This window comes from Artemia sp. Qi Xiang Cuo, chromosome 5, assembly GCF_049724085.1.
Source record: "Artemia sp. Qi Xiang Cuo chromosome 5, ASM4972408v1, whole genome shotgun sequence".
Lineage (NCBI taxonomy): Eukaryota > Metazoa > Arthropoda > Branchiopoda > Anostraca > Artemiidae > Artemia > Artemia sp. Qi Xiang Cuo.
The window spans coordinates 30189043-30210017 of record NC_142798.1 but is presented as its reverse complement, the minus strand read 5'-3'; the positions used below and the strand labels follow the sequence as shown (position 1 = coordinate 30210017).

General features: G+C 35.5%; 1 protein-coding gene across 2 annotated transcripts in view; it reads left to right on the top strand.

The window, feature by feature from the left end:
- The window catches only part of trio (trio Rho guanine nucleotide exchange factor), a 456894-nt gene that overhangs the window by 269065 nt on the left and 166854 nt on the right, over positions 1 to 20975 (top strand). For both annotated transcript variants that reach the window (XM_089089484.1, XM_089089483.1), the window contains one exon: positions 1209 to 1390. In XM_089089484.1, coding sequence (XP_088945610.1) covers positions 1209 to 1390 — 182 coding nt within the window. The remainder of the gene's footprint in view (positions 1 to 1208; positions 1391 to 20975) is intronic.

Here is a 20975-nt window from a genome sequence, read left to right as displayed (position 1 = left end):
TATACCGAATTTGATCTTTGACCTTTTTTCATTGTTTCCAATATTAAGACGCGTGTATGACCTAAAAACGCCCTTTTTCTCGTTTCATGCGTGTGACAAAAATTACGTTAAGAATAGAAACTGTTCACAGTTGCAAAAGCTTCAACTTAGAATTCCAGTTTTAGGAATAAGATTTTGCAAGTTTCTTTAGACTTGGTGGCCTTCAATTGTTTCTACGCGACTCGCTGGGTGGTCGTAATTTATAGATTTCGCAACATGGTTATAGACAACAAGAAATTGGTTGGAAGGATATACGTTTTTGTGTCGAAGTAAAATGCAAGCGTAGGCTGTATAAAAATAAAAGCGATTTAATCTTAAGACGAGCGAAAATCACCGAATATTTTAGACATTGTGTCACCCTCTCAGCCAACGCATGGCAGTCTTGCCTTAGAAATTTGAGTTTTTCTGAAAGATTCTTTAATTTTTTGAGGCTAATTGGCTATCCCAGAACTTTTTATCTTTGTGTTTTGGTCCTTTTGAGCCAGTTTGCCAAAATAGCTAGAAATAGTAATGTGTATTCTTTGAAATCCATCCCATTATTTTTGTAATGTGTTCCAATTTTTATGCACTTTAATGTATCACCAACAATTCTGTACCGACGCTCACATTGGTATAGTTCAAGACCCACCTGATGAAGATCTTTGTTTTCCTAGTCGCTTGCAAAAACTTTTTTAATGTTCTTATTTATTCATGGTACATACTTGCATATAAGAGGTACCGTTTCTTTTGTTGTTCTGTGATGTCTCGTAATTCTTTTAGCTAGAAACCAAACGTCTCTCATAGTCAGATTGTTTTATCATGTCAAAGATGACTTAAAGCAGAAATTTGTCGCTTCGTGCTGCTTGATCATTTCCTACATTTGAGGCTGTGGCGATATGAACACACATAACTTCGCTCTATTAATTCGCTGGATGCTGCAACAGGTCTGGCCGAAAGGTCAAATGATGATCTAAAAGCTCCTCCCCCTAGTGCTACTTTTCTTACAGTAATGGTTGCATGCAGGGGTAAATATTCTTATTATTTTTGGAAAGATTGTGCTTTATGTATATACAAAGCCATATCCATAAGATGTATTCAGTTGTTCGGTTCGGATGTTAAATTTTTCTTATACACTTCAAATAAAGACAGTTTTCTATTTGAATGACTAACACATTTAATTTCTCTTTCAGACTACCTCTTCTGACGTTGCCTGGATAGCCAGTGATTTTAGTGGATCTCAACGAGGTAAAGAATTCAGTGTTGTCAAGGGCCAGCAAGTAGAAATAGTAGAACATAACAGTCAGTCAAGCATGTGCTTAGTCAAACTTAATCAGGTCAATGGGGAAACAAAGGAAGGTCTTGTACCCGCAAGGTGAGCTAATCGTTAACATCATTATTCTATTAATTTCACTGTTACGGTTACGTCATGAATTTCCTCTCCCACCGTCTCTTCACTTTTTTTTATATCTCCTTCATGTAGCGTCGGTATATCCAGCAATAACATTTTAAATAATACCGTGGTAGTGTTGAACAACATTGTTCGGAAAATTTAACTCATTGCTGCTATTGTAAACTCGTCGGATTTTTAAACCTTCCTTAGGTGGTTTACAAGCTAGTCTGCTTCCCCTTCCACCCTTATTTAGCAGGGGCGTAATTTGTTATGGGGCAGGGGGCAACTTCCCCTTCCAGATCCAAGTTTTCCCCCGCAGACCTCAGTTTCCCCCCCCCAGCTAAAAATTAGTTTCTGCAAAAGATCTTGTCAAAACTAAGATAAGCCTGCATAATTCAAGTATCCAGAGAAACAGATCAGTTTTCTTTAGTATATCTTTGCTTTTATGATAATATATGGATCATTTTTCTATTTTATTGTCATTTTCACTTGAGCTTGGAAAATTAGCTCCAACTTTGCCCACACTCCCCCCCCCTTCCCCTCCCCGGAAGTTTGACGAAATTACGCCACTGCTTGTTAGACCACATCCCAACAAGTCCGAAAAGATTTTAAAAGAAATCATACCAAAATATTGCGAGCGTGACTTCCGGTCAGTCTATTTTGTAAAATTTGACAAATTTCATAAGAAGATCCAATTGAAACATTTTATTAACCCCAAAAAATAAAACAACACACAAGCCCTTGCAAAATATAACGCAAAACCAAACACATAGCTATTGACCAATCTACATCAATACTGATCAATGAAGCTTGCTGGTTGGAAGCAAGCAACAATAAGCATACATTACATAATTGTAATCTATAGATTATTAAAAAAAAAACGATTATAAATCTTGAACTTTCAAAGATTCCAGAGTACAGGTTATACATAATTAGCTGCCCAGTCGAATTAAGTTTTCATGTTTTATTGTTCTTATAAAACTTTGAGATCGCTCATATCATAATGTTTTATCATTGATTATGTTGAATAAATTCAGAAAATCTCCACACAAGTTTCTCAAAATTGAAAAAGGAAGTTGTTTAATATCTAAACAATTAATAGAGGTAAAATATGGAAGTCACACTGAATATAAAAGAACTTTTGGTAAAGCTAAAAAATGGGAAATATTTGCTAATGACTCTAATTTAAGAAGAATGTCGAAGTGGCAACTAAATTAGGATGTACCCCGGAAATTGGCATGGGATTGAAGCTGACTCTTATCAACTAAACACTTATTTGTTGCCAGTAAATAACATCGTAATATCAGATATCAAAGGTATTTCTGAACTTGTTTAATGCAAAGGCTTTTCAGGAGGGTGGATGCAGTGAAGATATAAAGAATAACTATGATTCAGAAAGAGCAGTTCAAAAGGGGGGCAACCGAGACAGCTTTGTGAAAAGTTGAAATTTGCTCAGAATGCTGGACTGAGCTGAGGCATTGAATAGATACTATTTGGAAAGTGATTGGTGACGGTGGGCATCCGTGAACAAGTGCTAAATTGAGAGAGGAATTTGGAACAATATATGGGGGCGCCCACCCTCCCAGAGTCTCGGGCAAGTGACCCAAAAATTTGTAAAATTTGTGAAATATTAAACTTTGCTCAGAATGTGGGGCTGAGCTTAGGCAATGAATAGGTACTATTTGGAAGATGAAGGTGGCTTTAAACGATTGTTTGCCTGTTATTCCAAGCACATTAATGGTCTTGTGTCTATTCTAAATTCTTGGCCAACCTTCCTAAGACCAGAGGCGGGTGTGCCTTGTTTGCCTCTAATTCCAGGCAATCTAAGGGTCCTATGTCAGTTTTAAATTCTTGGTCAACCTGCCTGAGACTCTAGGCAGGCGTGCCTTTCCAAAAACTAACACATAAGTATTTGTCCAGTAAGAGAGTCATAATTACTCCCACACTTACCATGCCATTTAAACATTTTTGCCTCTCAATTACTCGGACTATCTGTCTTGGATTTTTTCTACAATTAATTAAAAAAGCTTTTCTCACAAAATAAGTTTTTCAACGAAAAGTAAAGAAATCCATTAAACTACAAATGGCCAAAAATAAAATCAAATATTCTACCAAGCGTGAAACTACCACAAATCAGCATCGATAAATAAATGAAACCCAAAACGAACAGAAATTATAATAAATAACCGAGTCAAACTCAAAACGAGCAGAAATTAACATGAGTAGGGCTCAAAACCCCTATGCCTTCCCAAGTGCCAGAATATAGTTTGCACATTACTGAAAAAATATAAATGTTTTACTTTTATAACTTTAATAAATCAGATAATATCAACATTTTGATTACTAATCAGTATAAGTATATTAAACTGACAATGCACATTCATTTGTATTTCACACCCACCATTTCCTCAAACACATCCAATTAAAATTTTGAGATAGGCATTTTGTTCGACTTGGTTAAAAGTCCGGAAATCATTTTTTCCGAATTCATGTAAATTATGTTTATGTTATGAGGGGTGTTATTTATCCTCCAATCACTGTCGACTATTAAAATGGGCACTAGCCCTTTGAATTTCCAATCGAATGAGCACTCTTTTCAAGTTTTTATGACAAAGCTTTCAATAATAACCTTATATGCCCCCAGGGCATAACTTACAACCCTTACCATGAAGGCTGTGTGTGGGGGGGGGGGTCATCCTCAAAGATACAATTTCCAGACCTTTCAGCTACTTTGAACAAAATGGCTATCTCAAAATTTTGATTGGATGTGTTTTGATAAATGGTAGGCGTGGAAGGAGTGTTAGTTACCTTCCAATCACTTCCAATCACTTTCCAATCGAATGAGCCTTTTTTGAAGTTTCTACAACAACGCTTTGTATAAAAAACCTTTTATGCCCCCAGGGTATAACTTACAACCCTTGTCCTGAGGGCTCTGGGGGAGTGTCCTCCTCAAAAACATACTTCCGATCTGGAAATTAACTGCGCTAAACAAAATGGCTATCTCAAAATTTTCGTTGCATGTGTTTGGTGAAATAGGGGGCATGGAAGGGGTTTTAGTTGCCTTCCAGTTAGTTTTGACTATTAAAAAGGGCACAAGCCACTTCAATTTCCAATCGAATGAGCCCTTTTCGAAGTTTCTACGACAACTACTTCGGTACGAAGTGCCCTGGTCTAAAGAAAAAAAATTAATAATACATTGTGCCAACATAGTTCTTTACTTAGGCAGCGGGATTGTGCTGCCTATGATTAGCCATGTCTTGATGCCTACTGCAAAATACTTGATTTTCAATTCAAAATCAACGGACAGGGTGTCACAGCTGGGGGGCATCATTGATGGGGGGTTGCCCACATTCATAAGATTTTTTACTTTGATTAGGATTTTTTTTTCTGCTTATTTTTGAATTGGGAGGAGGCGCTGCAATTACTTTTTCTCCATGCACCACCAACCCTAGGGATGGCCCTGGGCTCAGAGATTGTCTTTGGATTTGAATAAAGTTTGGAAAAATAGGATGATCAGTCTTAGAACTAAGACTAGTATACTAGAAATCAAGGTAGCAGCAGATTTTAATCAGGACAAAGAAGCATGAGCGTTTTGAATGTGTCAGTTAGATGTGGAACATAAATTTTTGAATCAAGTCTCCTGGCCTTTCCATTTTCTGAAGTCCCAGGGGACACTATGTCGACTATATTGGAATTTTCTAAGTTGTTTGAAACGATTTTGCTTGATCTTACTGTCTTGGGCTATTCAGGGCCGTCACATATGGGGGAGGGGACGCCCCCGTAATGATTTTGGTCACTCGGTAAAAAAAGAAGTCGGCAAATCGTGGCTAAAATTCTTTGTTCGGTTCAATAAAGACCACGAAAATACTGGCATGTCATCTACGGAATTTTGAACTTACTCGATAAACGCAGCAGTTTTACCGACTTCAGCCGTGATTTTACAGATGGTGCCACAATTTTTCCATTTGGTTAAATAAACAGCATTAAAATAGTGACATGATATGTACCGAAATTTTAATCTCGGTTGGTAAATGCAGCGGTTTTACCAAATCGTGCAGGGATTTTACATATTGTATTCGGAACGGACATTATGCTAATTTTTGGCAAAACAGTTGGTAAAAATGGCCAGCCAGTCGGTAAAACCTCTTACCCCCCCCCAACAAAAAAACGACCTTGGGCTAGTAATGACCTTGGGGCTATTATAAAAGAATATACAAGATGTTCAAGTCAGTTTTGTGGAGGAAGGATGGTAGGGTGCCAAAAAATGTTCTTTCAGACAATCTTATCTTGGGCTGAACAAGAAGGAGGACGGTCTCGAATGAGCCGGAAAGAGGTCATTAGAAAACAGTTAAAGCAAGTAAGAACTTCACGCAACGGGGTAAAGAGTGAAGCTCTGAAAAGGTTGATGTGGAAGAGGAGAATGCGCAGCTGCAGTAGTCCATTTGGTGTTGCCAATAACTGTTAAAAGGATTATTTGTACTTTTCTTTTACCTCATTTGACTCTGACCTCTGTACATAATACTTTCCTCATTTACTTCATATCTAGAAGCTTTTTGTTTTTCCTTATGCATTTTTCTCTATTATTATTCTAATAATTACGGAATATTCACTCATCTGAAAAAGTCAATTTTAAGATGGGCTCCTGATTGCTTAGTTATCTGCTTTCCAAATTTTCAGGCAAATTATTTTGGCTGGAGTAGTTTAGAAGGCATTTTGTTTTCTCCTGTCCAATTTAGATCCAAAGATACAGGCGGCCCTCTGCCTTTAATCATAGTTGGTCATATAATGTGTTCGAATGTCTAAGCATATAAACCAATAACTGTATTTAAAAGCGTTTATCTATTAATATGTAAACATAATCAAGCTAACAAGACATGCGTAAGCACTTTCAGATGTGTGTTTTTTTTGTTTTTTTTTTTACTTGCCAAGAGTTTGTTGAACGCAACCTTTTATCCATACTTGTATTTTCTTTAACCTTTCTCAATTCTTGAGATCACTTTTTTTTTCATCTAAGTTTTTTTAGTATTTGAAACAGCAAATCGCCCGAAGGTAGAGGGTCACCTTTTAAAAGTTTTTTGTTCAATAAGTAGTTGGCATACTTTTTCTCACCCAAAGAAATAGTTCGGAAATAGAGCTAGTTTTTTTATTTCATTTTCGCTGCATTTTGGATCCCCGACACAAGTGAAAACCCGAAACAGATTTTTCAGATTTCCCAGTCTTCTGTAAAAAAAAAATATATCTGAAATGGTACGTTCTTTGAAGAGCTGCTGCCAAAAAAGTGGGTTTTATTAATTTTCTCACAGAGGATTTACGTAAGATAAAGTTGGTAAAGTTTCAGTTTGTAGCGGAATAATATGGCTTTAGTTTTGTGCATAGCGAGTCAAACAATCTTGGGCAGCCTTAAACGTTTCAGCACTGAAACATTTAAAACTACACTCTCAGCAATACTCCTCTGAAAATAAAACAAGAACTGCTCGAGGATTATTCCTCCCTTTCTAACACTTTTTTATCTTTTAAAGCAGGGGTTTCCAAACATTTCTGCCGGAGGGCCGCATTAACTGTCAAACTGAAGTTAGGGGGCCGATTGCACACTAGACAGATCCATTTCCAAATGAGAAAGAATCAAAACATGGATGTCGTTTTTAATTATATATTTCATAATATTATATCTATAATATTAATATTAATATCATTTAATATTATATTTAGTATTATTTAATAACACTTTGATACAGTGATTTACACGGATACACCAGTATTAGTTGGAACTGTTAAATTGTTTCCTGGATGCCAAAATAGTAGATATTTCTGGCCTTAGACTTGATCTGCCTAACATCAACACGTGATTTGACATTATCATCAGACAAGTTAGTTCTCAAATTGTTATTCACGTATTCCATTTTCGAAAATGTCTGTTCGCACAAATTGTTCTTCAAAAGGCTGAAAGGTACCGTGATGCAAAAGCTTTAATATTATGAAAGTCTCTCTTGGGCAAAAACTGGTAAAAACTCAAAAGTCCTTCTTCGAACTTGTCTCTAAGGAGGTCATTTGCTTGCAACACAATGACTTCCAGGTGCAGTTCATCTAAGCAACTGACCACATTTGCTTCAAATGGATGTTGAAATTGCCTCACTTCTTTTGCCTTTGAATCCAAGTCAGAAAACTACTCCTGAAACTGCATCTGGGAGTCTCTGGTGATCTTGCATGCAAATGATGTAGGGAACTCAGCTGTCGCTTCAGCCATGAAGACCTTGTACTGCTAAAAGTGCCTCAAGTTGTTGGCTTGTACTTGTTCTAGAAACAAGACAAGCATAAATCTGAAGGCCTTTAGGTGAGTGCATAGATCAGATACTAGATTTTTCTCTCCTTGTAGTTTTAAGTTTAGATATTTTAAATGATCAGTAATGTCTGCAGTAAAGGCCAATTTCCATGCCCACTCTTCATAAGACAGTAATGACTGTGACTTTTCTTTTCTTTCTAGGAATTCGTGTAATTCCTTTCTTAATTCAAATACCGTACTCAGAACTTTTTCAGAAGTTAGTCATCTTATTTCTGTGCAATATGGTAAATCGTGTGATGTTGTGTCTGTATATTTCAACATGTCTCTTAACTGTCTACGGTTGAGCCCCTGTAACCTTATTAAGCTTACCGTCTTCAGCACAGGATTCAGTAGGCCTACACTCATATGTCTATATATTTTGCAAACAAAACTTGCTGGTGATTAATATAGTGCATGAACATTTGATATGGAATGTGTTTCTCGTTGCACATCTGCTTCACTTGACCAACCAATCTTTTTTTTATGCCACTCATGTTCTTTCCTCCATCAACAGTCAAGCAACTGAAACTAGTCCAGTCCAGTTATAATCAGCAAATATTTGTTTTCCATTTCATTGAATATATCCTCTCCAGTAGCTGTGCCGTACATGCTATGCGGAGAGGCCAACTTATCTGAGGAATAAATTTAGATACCAGTTTTGACCGAGTTTTTGGACTTTGTTAACTGTGCCGTGAACTTCGATCTTTTAAGTCTCATAGATATTCAGACTAAGAGAAACTCTGACAACAGAACCAGGTTCTGCACGAAAAAATGATTGGACAACAAAATACAACTGCGCAATAAGCCATAACTAATTTAGAAACTGTCTACTTGTGCTGCGCACTAACCTCATTCTGATGTAAACTAAAAAATTTAGTATTATTTCTTCCTGATAAATTGTTTTTTGGCGTTCTTAAGCAATGCTCCAATTTTCTTTATTTTTTTCTATTAGTTATTATTATTATTGTTATTGTTATTATTATTTTCTTGCACCCATCCTTAGCAATGCTTTGGGAATAAATACTAAAGTCATGTTTAATTTTAGCAAATATTAAAATCTTTGCTTCCAGTCATTTTCAAATAGGACAATTCTGTAATGCTAAATTCCTAGTCCAAAGAATTTCTATATTTCATTCTATTTCCAAGGAGTTAAATCTATAACACTAAATTTTGATTTCCAAAGAGTTAAATTGCTTTAAATATTTTTTTATAAATTGTTTTTTTTTTTTTTTTGCGTTGTTAAGGAATGCTCCAGTTTAATAAATAAAACCCAAAACGAACAGAAATTACAATAAATAACCGAGTCAAGCTCAAAGCGAGCAGAAATTAACATAAGTTGGGCGCAAAACCCCTATGCCTTCCCAAGGCCAGAACAAAATTTGCACTTTACTGAAAAAAAAACATAAATGTTTTTACTTTTATAACTTTAATAAATCAAATAATATTAATATTTGATTACTAAATATCAGCATATGTATATTAAACTGACAATGCACATTCATTTGTATTTTTTAAGTAAATTGCAAATCTTGTTCTGGTCTTGGGGATGCATAGGGGTTTTGTGCCCAACTTATATTAATGACTGCTCGTTTGGATTTTGACTCTGTTATTAATTGTAATTTCTGTTCGTTCTGTTTGGCCTTTATTTTTCGTTGCCGATTTGTGGTAGTTTCAAGCTTGGTAGATTTTATTTTTGCTCATTTTTTGTTTCATAGAGTTCTTTACTTTTCTTTGAAAAACTTATTTTGTGGAAAAAAGTTTTTTTAATTAATTTCTGTTCGTTTTATATTGACATAATTTTTTCAAGGAAAAAGAAAATAACATTTTAAATCTTTTCGTTTTTTAAGACTTTATAGTTTGGCCTGCTATTTGTATGCTGGAGAAAAATGTTCAGCAATTTTTAACAACATACACCCTTTTAAAAATATGGACACAAATAGTACTGTTTAATTTAGTTTCATACCTCCTCTAGTTCACCTGAAATGGAAAACTTGATACCATTCACAAAAAAGTCTGTTTACTTTCTTTAATAGCTTGGATACACTGAGGCTCTTTTGATTTGGTTAAATTTCAAGAGCAGAAGTAGCCCCGAAAGTTTGAACAGAATACCCTCAGTCGCTCTTAGGATACTGCTGAGATGCCGTAGATATTGCTGAGATGCTGAGATACTGCTGAAGAAGACCAGCGTCCAGCCAGCGACTCGCAAAGTTTCCACCTCATGAATAGGTAGAATATCTTGTAAATAAAAATTGGATTTGAGGAAGACTAAAATCTATTCTATAAATCATATGCAACAATATTCTATATAAACCTTATATGCTCCCAGGGCATAACATACAACCCTTGCACTGAGGGCTCTGAGGGGATTATCATCCTAAAAGATCTAATTTCCAGAACTTTCAACTACGTTGAACAAAATGGATATCTCAAAATGTTGATTAGATGTGTTTCGGAAAATGATGGGCATTAGGAGGGCTTCAGTCATTCTGTATTTCATTTTAACTATTAAAAAGGCGCTAACCATTTCAATTTCTATTTGAATAAGCCTTTTTGAAATTTTTACGACAGCACTTTCAATAAAAACTTTTTATACTCCCACGACAATACTTACTATCCTTGTACTTAGGGCTCTGAGGGGGTTATCCTAAAAGACAAAATTTCCAGGACTTTCAACTACGTTGAACAAAATGGATATCTCAAAATTTTAATTCGATGTGTTTGGGAAAATGGTGGGCCTGAAAGGGGCGTTAGTCGCTATCCAATCACTTTAAACTAAAAAAAAAGGCACTAGCCCTTTCAATTTTCAATTGAATGAGCCCTTTTGAAGTTTCTACGACAACGCTTTCAATAAAACTTTATATGCCCCAAGGGCTTAACTTACAACCCTTGCCCTGAGGGCTGGCGGGGGAGGGGTCTTCACCCTCAAAGACCTAATTTCGAAAACTTTCAACTACGTTGAATAAAATGGCTATCTAAAAATTTTGATTGGATGTGTTTGGGGAATGATGGGCGGGGGGGGGGCCCGCCAGTGGCCCTCCCATCACTTTCGACTATCAAAAAGGGTACTAGCCCTTTGAATTTCCAATCGATGAGCCAGTTTTGAAGTTTCTACGACAACGCCTTCTGTAAAAACCTTAAGTGCCCCCAGGGCATAACTTTAAACTCTTGCCCTGAGGGTTGTGGGGGAGTATCCTCCTCAAAAACATTGTTTCTATCTGGAAATCAGATACGCTGAACAAACTGGCTATCGACAAAATTGATTTGTATGCGTTGGGGGGACGGAGGGGCGTGGGGGGGGGGATAGTTACCCTCCAATCACTTTTAATTATTAAAAAGGGTACTATCCATTTCAATTTCCAGTCGAATGGGCCTGTTTTGACTTTTATAAATTTAATAAATCAAATAATATTAACATTTGATTACTAAATATCAGTAACTGACAATGCACATTCATTTGTATTTTTTCAGTAAAGTGCAAATTTTGTTCTGGCCTTGGGAAGGCATAGGGGTTTTGCGCCCAACTTATGTTATTTTCTGCTCGTTTTGAGTTTGACTCGGTTATTTATTGTAATTTCTGTTCGTTTTGGGTTTCATTTATTTATCGATGCTGATTTGTGGTAGTTCCACGCTTGATAGATTATTTGATTTTATTTTAGCTCATTTATTGTTTAATGGAGTTCTTTACTTTTCTGTGAAAAACCTATTTTGTGGAAAAAGTTTTTTTAATTAATTTCTGTTCGTTTGATATTGACATAGTCTGTTCAAGGAAAAAAAACACTTTACATCTTTTCGTTTTTTAACCTTATATGCCCCCAGGGCATAAATTAAAACCCTTGCCCTGATGGCTCTGGGGGGTGTCCTCCTCAAAAACATATTTTCTATCTGGAAATCAACTACGCTCAACAAAATAGTTATCTCAAAATTTTTATTGGATGAGTTTGGAGAAATTATGGGCGTGGGGAGGGGGGCTAGTTGCCCTCCAATCACTTTCGACTATTAAAAAGGGCGCTAGCCCTTTGAATTTCCAATCCAATGAACTTTTTTTGAAGTTTCAATGACAACGCCTTCTATAAAAACCTTATATGCCTCCAGGGTTAACTTAAAACTCTTGCCCTGAGGGTTTTGGGGGAGTGTCCTCCTCAAAAACATATTTTCTATCCGGAAATCAGCTACGCTGAACAAAATGGCTATCTCAAAATTTTGATTGGATGTGTTTGGGAGAATGATGGGCGTGGGGGGAGCTAGTTGCCCCCAATTACTTTCGACTATTAAAAAGGGTACTAGCCCTTCGAATTTATAATCGAATGAGCCTGTTTTTAAGTTTCTACGACAAAGCCTTCTATGAAAACCTTATATGCCCCCAGGGCATAACTTAAAACCCTTGCCCAGAGAGTTGTGAGGGAGTGTCCTCCTCAAAAACATATTTTCTATCTCGAAATCAACTACGTTGAACAAAATGGCTATCTCAAAATTTTGATTGGATGTTTTTGGGGGAATGATGGGCGAGAGAGGGGGGCTAGTTGCCCTCAAATCACTTTCGACTATTAAAAGGGGCACTAGACCTTTGAATTTCCAATCGAATGAGCCCTTTTTCAAGTTTCTACGACAAAGATTTCAATAAAACTTATGTGCCCCCAGGGTGCAACTTATAACCCTTGCTCTGAAGACTGTGGGGGGAGTGTCCTGCTCAAAGGTATAATTTCCGGAACTTTAACTGCGTGGAAAAAAATGGCTATCTAAAATTTTTGATTGGATGTGTTTGGGGAAATTGTAGGCGTGGAAGGGGTGTTAGTTGCCTTCTAATTACTTTCAACTATTAAAAAGGGCACAAGCCATTGCAACTTCTAATCGAATAAGCCCTTTTTGAAGTTTCTGCGACAACGCGTTCTATAAAAACTTTATATGCCCCCAGGGCATAACTTACAACCCTTGTCCTGAGGGCTGTGAGGGGGTTGTCATCCTCAAATACCTAATTTCCAGAGCTTAAAACTACGTTGAACAAAATGGCCATCTCAAAATTTTTATTGGATGTGTTTGATGAAAAGGTAGGCGTGGAAGGTGTGTTAGTTGCACTCCAATTACTTCCGACTATTAAAAGTAATTGAATTTCCAATCGAATGAGGCTTTTTTGAATTTTCTACGACAACGCCTTGTATAAAAACCTTATATGCCCCTCAGGGCAAAACTTAAAACCCTTGCCCCGAGGGTTGTGGGGGAGTGTCCTCCTCAAAAACAGATTTTCTATCTCGAAATCAACTACGCTGACCAAAATGGCTATCTGAAAATTTTGAGTTGATTTGTTTGGGGGAACGATGGGCGTGGGGGGGGGGGGCTAGTTACCCTCCAATTAATTTCGACGATTAAAAAGGGCACTAGCCCTTTGAATTTTAAATAGAATGAGCCTTTTTTGAAGTTTCTACGACAACACCTTCTAAAAAAAACCTTAAATGCCCCCAGGGCATAACTTAAAACCCTTGCCCCGAGGGTTGTGGGAAAGTGTCCTCCTCAAAAAGATATTTTCTATCCGGAAATCAACTACGCTAAACAAAATGGCTACCTCAAAATTCTGATTGGATGTGTTTGGGGGAATGACGGGCGTGGGGGGGGGGCTATTTGTCCTCCAATCACTTTCGACTTTAAAAAGGGCACTAGCCACTCTAATTTCCAATCGAATGAGCCCTTTTCGAAGTTTCTACGACAACTCCTTCGATACGAAGTACCCGGGTATGGAGAAAAAACCAAAAACACATTGTGCCCACGTCGTACTTTACTTAGGCAGCGCTAGCGCGCTGCCTATGATAAAAGATATGAAAATATTTGCAGTAATTTGTTTTACTCGAAAATTGTGCAGTAATTTTTACTAATGACTTGAATCACAGGCTTTCGTTTTCATATTTTGTGGGGGGGGGGGGGCAACGTAATTGAATCCGAATCTAACGTTACGTAATTGTAAATTGAATCCGAAATTTTTATTTTCTCCATATCTTCTCCCACATAAAGTAAGAAAAGTCACATTTAAACGAATGAAAATTTTTTTTAGTAAGTAATTTTTTTTTAATAAATAAAAAGAATCTTTAAATTTAGCCTGAAACTTTAAGGGAGACAGGGAGAGGGGCGCTAATAAAATTTTTGCCTTGGGCGCAAGAGAGGCCAGAACCGCCACTGATACAACCCTTTTATTCAGTTTGATGTATTTGTACGCTCAGGAAATAGCTTGCTACCGCTTTGCTACATTTTTCTGAAATTCTAGAAATAACAAATATGGGTTTTTTATAGGATGAAGCTATTTAATAAAATGAGCACACTTTGTGGCTCGCCACTTGTTCATGACATTCCTCGTAAGTTTTTATTTTTATGTTTCATATTTTTATTCTTCTTTTTCTTGCTTTTGCATTAGTAGATTTCGACTCTTCCTTTGCCTTTTTTCATTCGTTATAGGCTTTAGTATTGAACTACATCAGAATGGTCAGCAGTTTCCTAGACGATAAAATTAAAAAAAAATTGAGAGTTCTGAAAATTCCTAAAAGTCCGTAATTATTGCAAAATAAGAAAGACTTGAAAGCACTAATGAAGACTAAAAATAAAAGCGTGGGTGTTTTAAATAGACCAAAATGACACAGTGTTGAACTTATATTAGTTTTACTTCTGTTTTGCTTTCCAAAAATACATCAGAGCCTCTTTTCCTTTCCAAAAACATGTAACTAAAATGAAAAAAAAAATATAATAACGGGTAAAACTTTTAAATAAGACACTTAACGTAAGAAAAAAAAATTAGTAGCGTAAGTCTGAATATTTTGGCTCCACATCACGCCTTCATAAACAGATAAAATGGCAAAATATATATACTGGATTAAGCATTTAACACATACTAGAAAGCTATCAAAAAGGTGAGAACAAAACACTAACCCAATACACTAAAAAGTTTTCATTTTGATTATAAAGAGAAAGGCAGTTTGATTAAAAAATATCCATAAACTTCTGTAATGCCTACTCTTTATAAGGCTGTCCCAATAAATTTCTCAGAAGAAGAAAAATTTTAACTTGCAAAAATTTTCTCAGATGGAGGAGGGGGCTGAAAAAAAGTACTTTACTCGAAAAACATCATATATCCTGGGAATAATACAAAATAATAAACTTTTATACGTTTTTTCTCTAGGGGGGGGGGGGAGAGAGATTTTCGGAGCTGAATTCGTTACGTGCAAAAAAAAGTATGTGTATTGTATTTAGAAAGACTTTCGTTTTCATACTGGGCCCAATGTTTAAGTCTCATAAAATTGTATACTGGAAAGTTTGATCAGATTTCAATATAAACCACACTAGAGTTTACACTCTGGTTTCGGGGAATACTCTGCTCAACTTTTTCAAGGTCAGACTGTGCTATTTACCAAAATTCTGTTTTAGAAAGCATGAACTAGCAGAAAAAAACAAAAAGAAAAAGAAGAGTAGGGTTTAATGATTTTAGAAGCTGTTTTTTTTTTCTCGGTTTCTGTTGAACTTTTGCTTGTGTTCACCCTGTAACCATTTTAATTACCAACATTTATTTCTAATAAAGAAGTGGACACATCCCTTTAGAACTTGTATGCAGTTTAGCACTTACTGTTTTTTTTACGAAAACAGTACGTACAGTAGTACTTACGAAGTTTTCTAGGGTTCTCAGATTTTAACCTTCCCGAAGTCGCACCTGCAACCATATTTTATGCTAATACTATTGTCTGATAAGGAAGTAGTGTCATTATTCGGGATCATAGGGATAGGGATTATGTCTACTCTGTGTTACTTTTTCCTTAGATTACAACTGATTAACTTAATGTAATATAAATGTTCCTTATTAAAAATTGCTAGTTAAGAATATCCAGCAAAATATCTTAAAATAATCTATGGGCATATTCCAGAAGTCAATTAACGTTAATTACAATTCATTATTTCCAATCGTTTATAGTTGAAGATTTCTCATGCTTGCAAATTCAATAAAAAGCAATATATGGTAACATTTATGATATACTTTATGAAATACCCCCTACCTAATGTTCTTCATCTAAGTAGAACCTAAGTATAATCGTTTTTTTGTCGATTTTTTTTTTACAATAAAATTTGACCTTTATATTTGCACAGTCGGGGGGGGGGGGTAACCGTTCCAGGCAATCTAACGATCCTATGACAATTTTAACTTCCTGGTCAACATGCCTGAGACTCTTGGCAGGCACGCCTTTTACCAGTGCTGCAGCGATTTAAACATTTGCCTCTCAATTACTTGGACTATCTGTCTTGACTTTTCTCTTTCTACAATTAGCCATGTCTTGATGCAACCTACTGCAAAATACTTGATAACTTCAATTCAAAATCAATTCCAATAGTATTCCCAATTTTCATCATATGTTAAGAATATTAGGTAGGGGGTATTTCATACGACTTAGTTCTTTCAGCACTTTTAGTACAAAGAATTGACAACAAAATGTATAGGGTATTTTAGAACACAAATAATAATAACTAATTAATCATAATTAATAGAAATTGTCTTTTGGACTCCCCTTTGTATTATTTCCTCTTTCTGAGTGCAAAATATGGACGATCTCTTCTTTGATTTGAAGAACTTGATTTTTTTTCTTTATTATTTGCCGCTTGGTTTTTGTTTATAATGGTCAGTGATGGGAACTGCATTAACTTCCGGCGTATAAAATTAGTGTCAACAGTCTCAGTTTATAAAGAGACTATTCAGGATGACTTGGCAGGATGGATCCCCTTTTTTGTTCTTTCTTTTTTGTTTTGTATTTGTAGTCAAGACAATCTTTATTCTTAGTCATTTAAAAAAGAAAAGAATGTTTCAAGCCTGAAATAGTCTCTTTTTGGAAAGAAAGCATTGCTATTTACCATTTGATTTTAATCAATTATAGCATAGTGTCTAACCTACAGAGGTGCCGTTTGACTGAGACTGGGCGTAAGACCTTGTTAAGCTTTGAAGATATATTCTGAATTTGTGCTCTTCAAATTTGAGTCAATAGATACATTCGTGAAGACCACACTGCCTTTCTACTGTTGAGAAAGAAAAAAATAATTGTCAAAATAGAACTTACTAAAGTTAGTGTATTCAATTTTGTGCGTTGTCGTCAAAAGTCGAATTTCAGAAATTTTCCTCTTCTTATTCTTAAAGTAAGGAGTCTATTCTTTTCTCATAGTCATTTCATCGAAAAAAGATGCTCTAACTGCCATCTGGATATGCTCCTATAGTATTTCTAGATAGCGCGCGCATGTTGTTAGTAGTGATGTAAATTTAACATCGCCTTTACTTTGCATACCCTAGAAATGACTTATGAAATATGGCCTATGATATATTTTCTCTATCCGGTATGCCTTCATTAAAATATTTATTGCCACATACTAGAGTTCTTTCAAAACAATTGACAAAAGGGTAAAGACTGGGTAACATTTTTAATGACGAATACACCTCTAATCTGAATGTTTTGGTTTGGGATTTGGAAAATTTTTACAAAGAGAACAAAAACTATACAGAGGAAAGTAATATATCATTCTCAACAGGGAAAAAAACATAAAACAACACTCATAATTTGCTTTTTGTTTTTGTATTTTTAAAATTATGCCTTTTTTTATATTATTTTGTCTTCCTTCTATAAAAAAAACTATCAGATGTAAAATGGAAACGTTCGTATTATATTTGTATTAATTTGTACTGTTTTATTCAATGCACTTTTTTGTTTCTTTTCATTTTTTTTTTTTTTTTAAATAGAAAGGCAGTGAGGTAGCTAAACTATTTGCGTGAAGCCAACGGGGCTTTTGAAACTGGATGTTGAGGCTTAGGTCACTCTGCTTTGATCTCTTGAATTATTGTTTAACATCACAGTTATGCCCGTTTTTCACCAGAAGTTTATAAGTATCATATATATTGAGGAGAGCCACAAAAAAAAAAAAAAAAATCCAAGTCTTTTCTTTTGGATTTGAATAAAAAAAATCTATAAACATTACTGAGAGTAGCTGAATATAAGGCTTCACTTTGATACATAGCCTTTAAATTACATCAGGACTTCTTTTGGCGCCAAAACCTTTTTTCATTTCGAATTATAATGCGTATTGCCCAGAGAACATGTATATTGAGATCCATCTTTCACGTTCTGCAAGATTGTAGTCTTTTGTGTGTTTACATACCTTGATTTATAATGTGTAAAATTATATCAGGTATTCTTTATCTTTGTGGCACCAAATTTTTTTTTTTTTAATTCAAATTTTTGTTTCCATGAGAACATGTCTATTGAGATCTATCTTTCATCTTTTGCAAGATTATATTCGGTTACGTGTTCATACACACCCAAGACTGATAAAATGCTAACTTTAATCAGGTATTCTTTATCCTAATAGTAATGAACTTTTTTTGGGATTAAAAATTCATTAAACCTATTTTCTTTCAAAAAAATCATATTTACTTTTAGATAAAAAACATGTATGAGTTTTAAGAGAGCACCGGAATAGTATTGCTTCGCTTTCACTTATAATCTATAAAATTTAATCAGGCATTATTTATCCTTTTAGTCCTAAAAACTTTTTTTATGGAAATGTTTTTTTCCTAAAAATGTGTCTTTTAGGCTTTGCACAGTTATAGTAGTTTTTGTGTTCATAGTTCCTGAGATTGATAAAGCATAAACTTAACCCATATATTCTTTGTCGTATTGCTACTAAAATCTGTTTTTCTGAATTACAGTGCTCATTACGCTCAGAATGTGCCTATTGAGGTACATCTTTTGCCTTTTTAATCATACTATTAGTTTGTGTTTTTGTACATCTCCAGTAGAAAGAGCCACTTTTGTGAGGAATTCTAAGGCTACTGAACTTTGTCCTTGTATGAACCCTGCTTCGTTTAGTTTTTTTGTGGTAGGGAGGCTCCTAAAAGTATCTTGTTGGCTATTAGTTGGGTATTAAAAAGTCATAGTTTGAAATTTTGGGCAAGAGGAGTTAACCCAACCAGCTCCGTGTGAAAATTATACATTTCTGGAGATTTAACTTGCAAAACTGTAGATACAAGCTTTTTGATATCCGGCTGAATTGTTTCAATATAATTTCCCATCTATTATTGGCGGAAAAATCGTTACAAGAAAATTCAGTTTTACCAGTTTTGTACCTCAATATAATTTTCTACGACGCTGCAGACTAGTTACTTTGTCAGTTTATTACGAGGACTCTTCAAATAGATCTTTCGAATTAATGACCTACGTAATTAAGGATGTCGAATTTTGTCCTCCCCATTAGCACTTGATTTTTAGATTTCCTGAAGCAATGGTCCCCAAAGAGAGTTCCACGAAACCATTTAGTTCTTTGAGAAAATAAGCGCTTCTTACCTTCAAAATGATGCTAAAGCGTTCCTTGATAAAATGATTAGTGTGACCCAGTGGCGTCGTTTGGGGGTGGCAAGGGGGGGGGGCATTTGCCCCCCCCAAAAAATTTAAAAAAAGCTTTTATATAGCCCATGCCCCGTGACTCTCTGGATGTGAAACTTTTTTGCCCCCTCAATAAAAATGCTGGAGCTACGCCCCTGGCTGTGACCCCCTGATTCAAAGTGTTGATGATATTTTAATTTATTACCTTAGCTTGAACTGTGAAGCAAATTGTTGATTAAATTTTAATTCAGTACACAAAATCAGACAAATGAAATAATAGATGCCTATAAAGTCAGTTTTCTGATTTGGCTTCTGGGACGAAATACTACTTATAAAAAGAACGTTGATTGATACTAATTTACAAGTATTGTCAACGTTTTATCTTACATTGGACTGTTAAATTCCTTACTAGAAATAAAGATTTTCAAGGAGGATCTGCTAGACTCTGTTATTGACAGACAAGGATCGATATATAGAACATTTATAATTAAGGTTGAGTGGCCCCTGGTGATGGTATAAAGCGAAAAAAACGTAAATAGAAAAAAAGAATACAGGGGATATCGAAAACTATTTAGATTTTGGGTAAAAGAATTGATAAGTCAATGGTTTCTTTTATGAAAGGATGGAACAAACAAAGATCGTAGTAAATACGTATTTAATGGACATTGTCATGATCGAGAGACTCGGAAAAACGCCACGAAAATATTGCGAAGATTTTCGAAGATATCTCCTTCAGGTATCAAACAGTTCGTGGTAACCAACTGTAAGTAAGGAGCAACCCGGCTCAATAGTAACGCAAACTCTAAAAAACGGAATTATGATACTCATTGATAAATCAAAAGAATCGGATTTTTATGCATATTTTAAATGCATAAGTTTCATCAAGTTTAGCCTTACCCATCAAAAGCTACGAGCCTGAGAAAATTTGCCTTGTTTCCAAAAAAGGGGAACATAACCTAAAAGTCATAGGATCTTAACGAAATTAACATCATCAGATTCAGCGTATCAGAGAACCCTGTTGTAGAGATTTCAAGCTGCTATCCGCAAAATGGGGAATTTTGTATTTTTTGCCAGAAGAAAGATCACAGATGCTTGTTTTGAAGGGCTGCAAGTTATGTACTTTTCCCATTGTTTACATATAGTATTGGTTATTGGGAAGTATAGAGACGTTTTCAGGGGGAGATTTTTTCTGGTGGTGGGGGTTGGGGGCTGGGGGGAGGGTGTTACCTTGGAGGATCTTTCCATAGAGGAATTTTTCATGGGGGAAGATAATTTTTCCATGAGGGGGGCGCCAGATTTCCCCGCATTATTTAAGAAACGATCAGAAATTAAATAAAAAACAACTTTTTTCAACTGAAAGTAAGGAGCAACATTAAAACTTAAAACGAACAGAAACTATTATTCATATGAGGAGGGTTGCGCCCTAGCCAATACCTCACTTTTTACGCTACAGTATTCTGTAGTGCTTCCAAAAGAGCAACCTATTCTAACTAAATGACCTTCGTTATTCAGTAGTTATTCTTAAAGAATTGGAACAAAATTTGAACTACATCATGAAGAGCGAGGTATTGACGAGGAGACCAGTCCCTTCATATATATATATTTTTGTTTCAAGTTTTAATGTTGCTCCTTACTTTCAGTTGAAAAATATTTTTTTTTTTTTTTTTTTTAATTTCTGATCGTTTTTTAAATAATTCTGTGAAATCCGGCGCCCCCTTCATGGAAAAATTATCTTCCCCCATGAAAAATTCCTCCATGGAAAGATCCTCCACGGTAACACACTCCCCCCGAACCCATCCCCCCCCCACACACACACACACACCAAAACTATTTGGTATTGAAAGTGTTTGGTAAAATACTTTCAGTG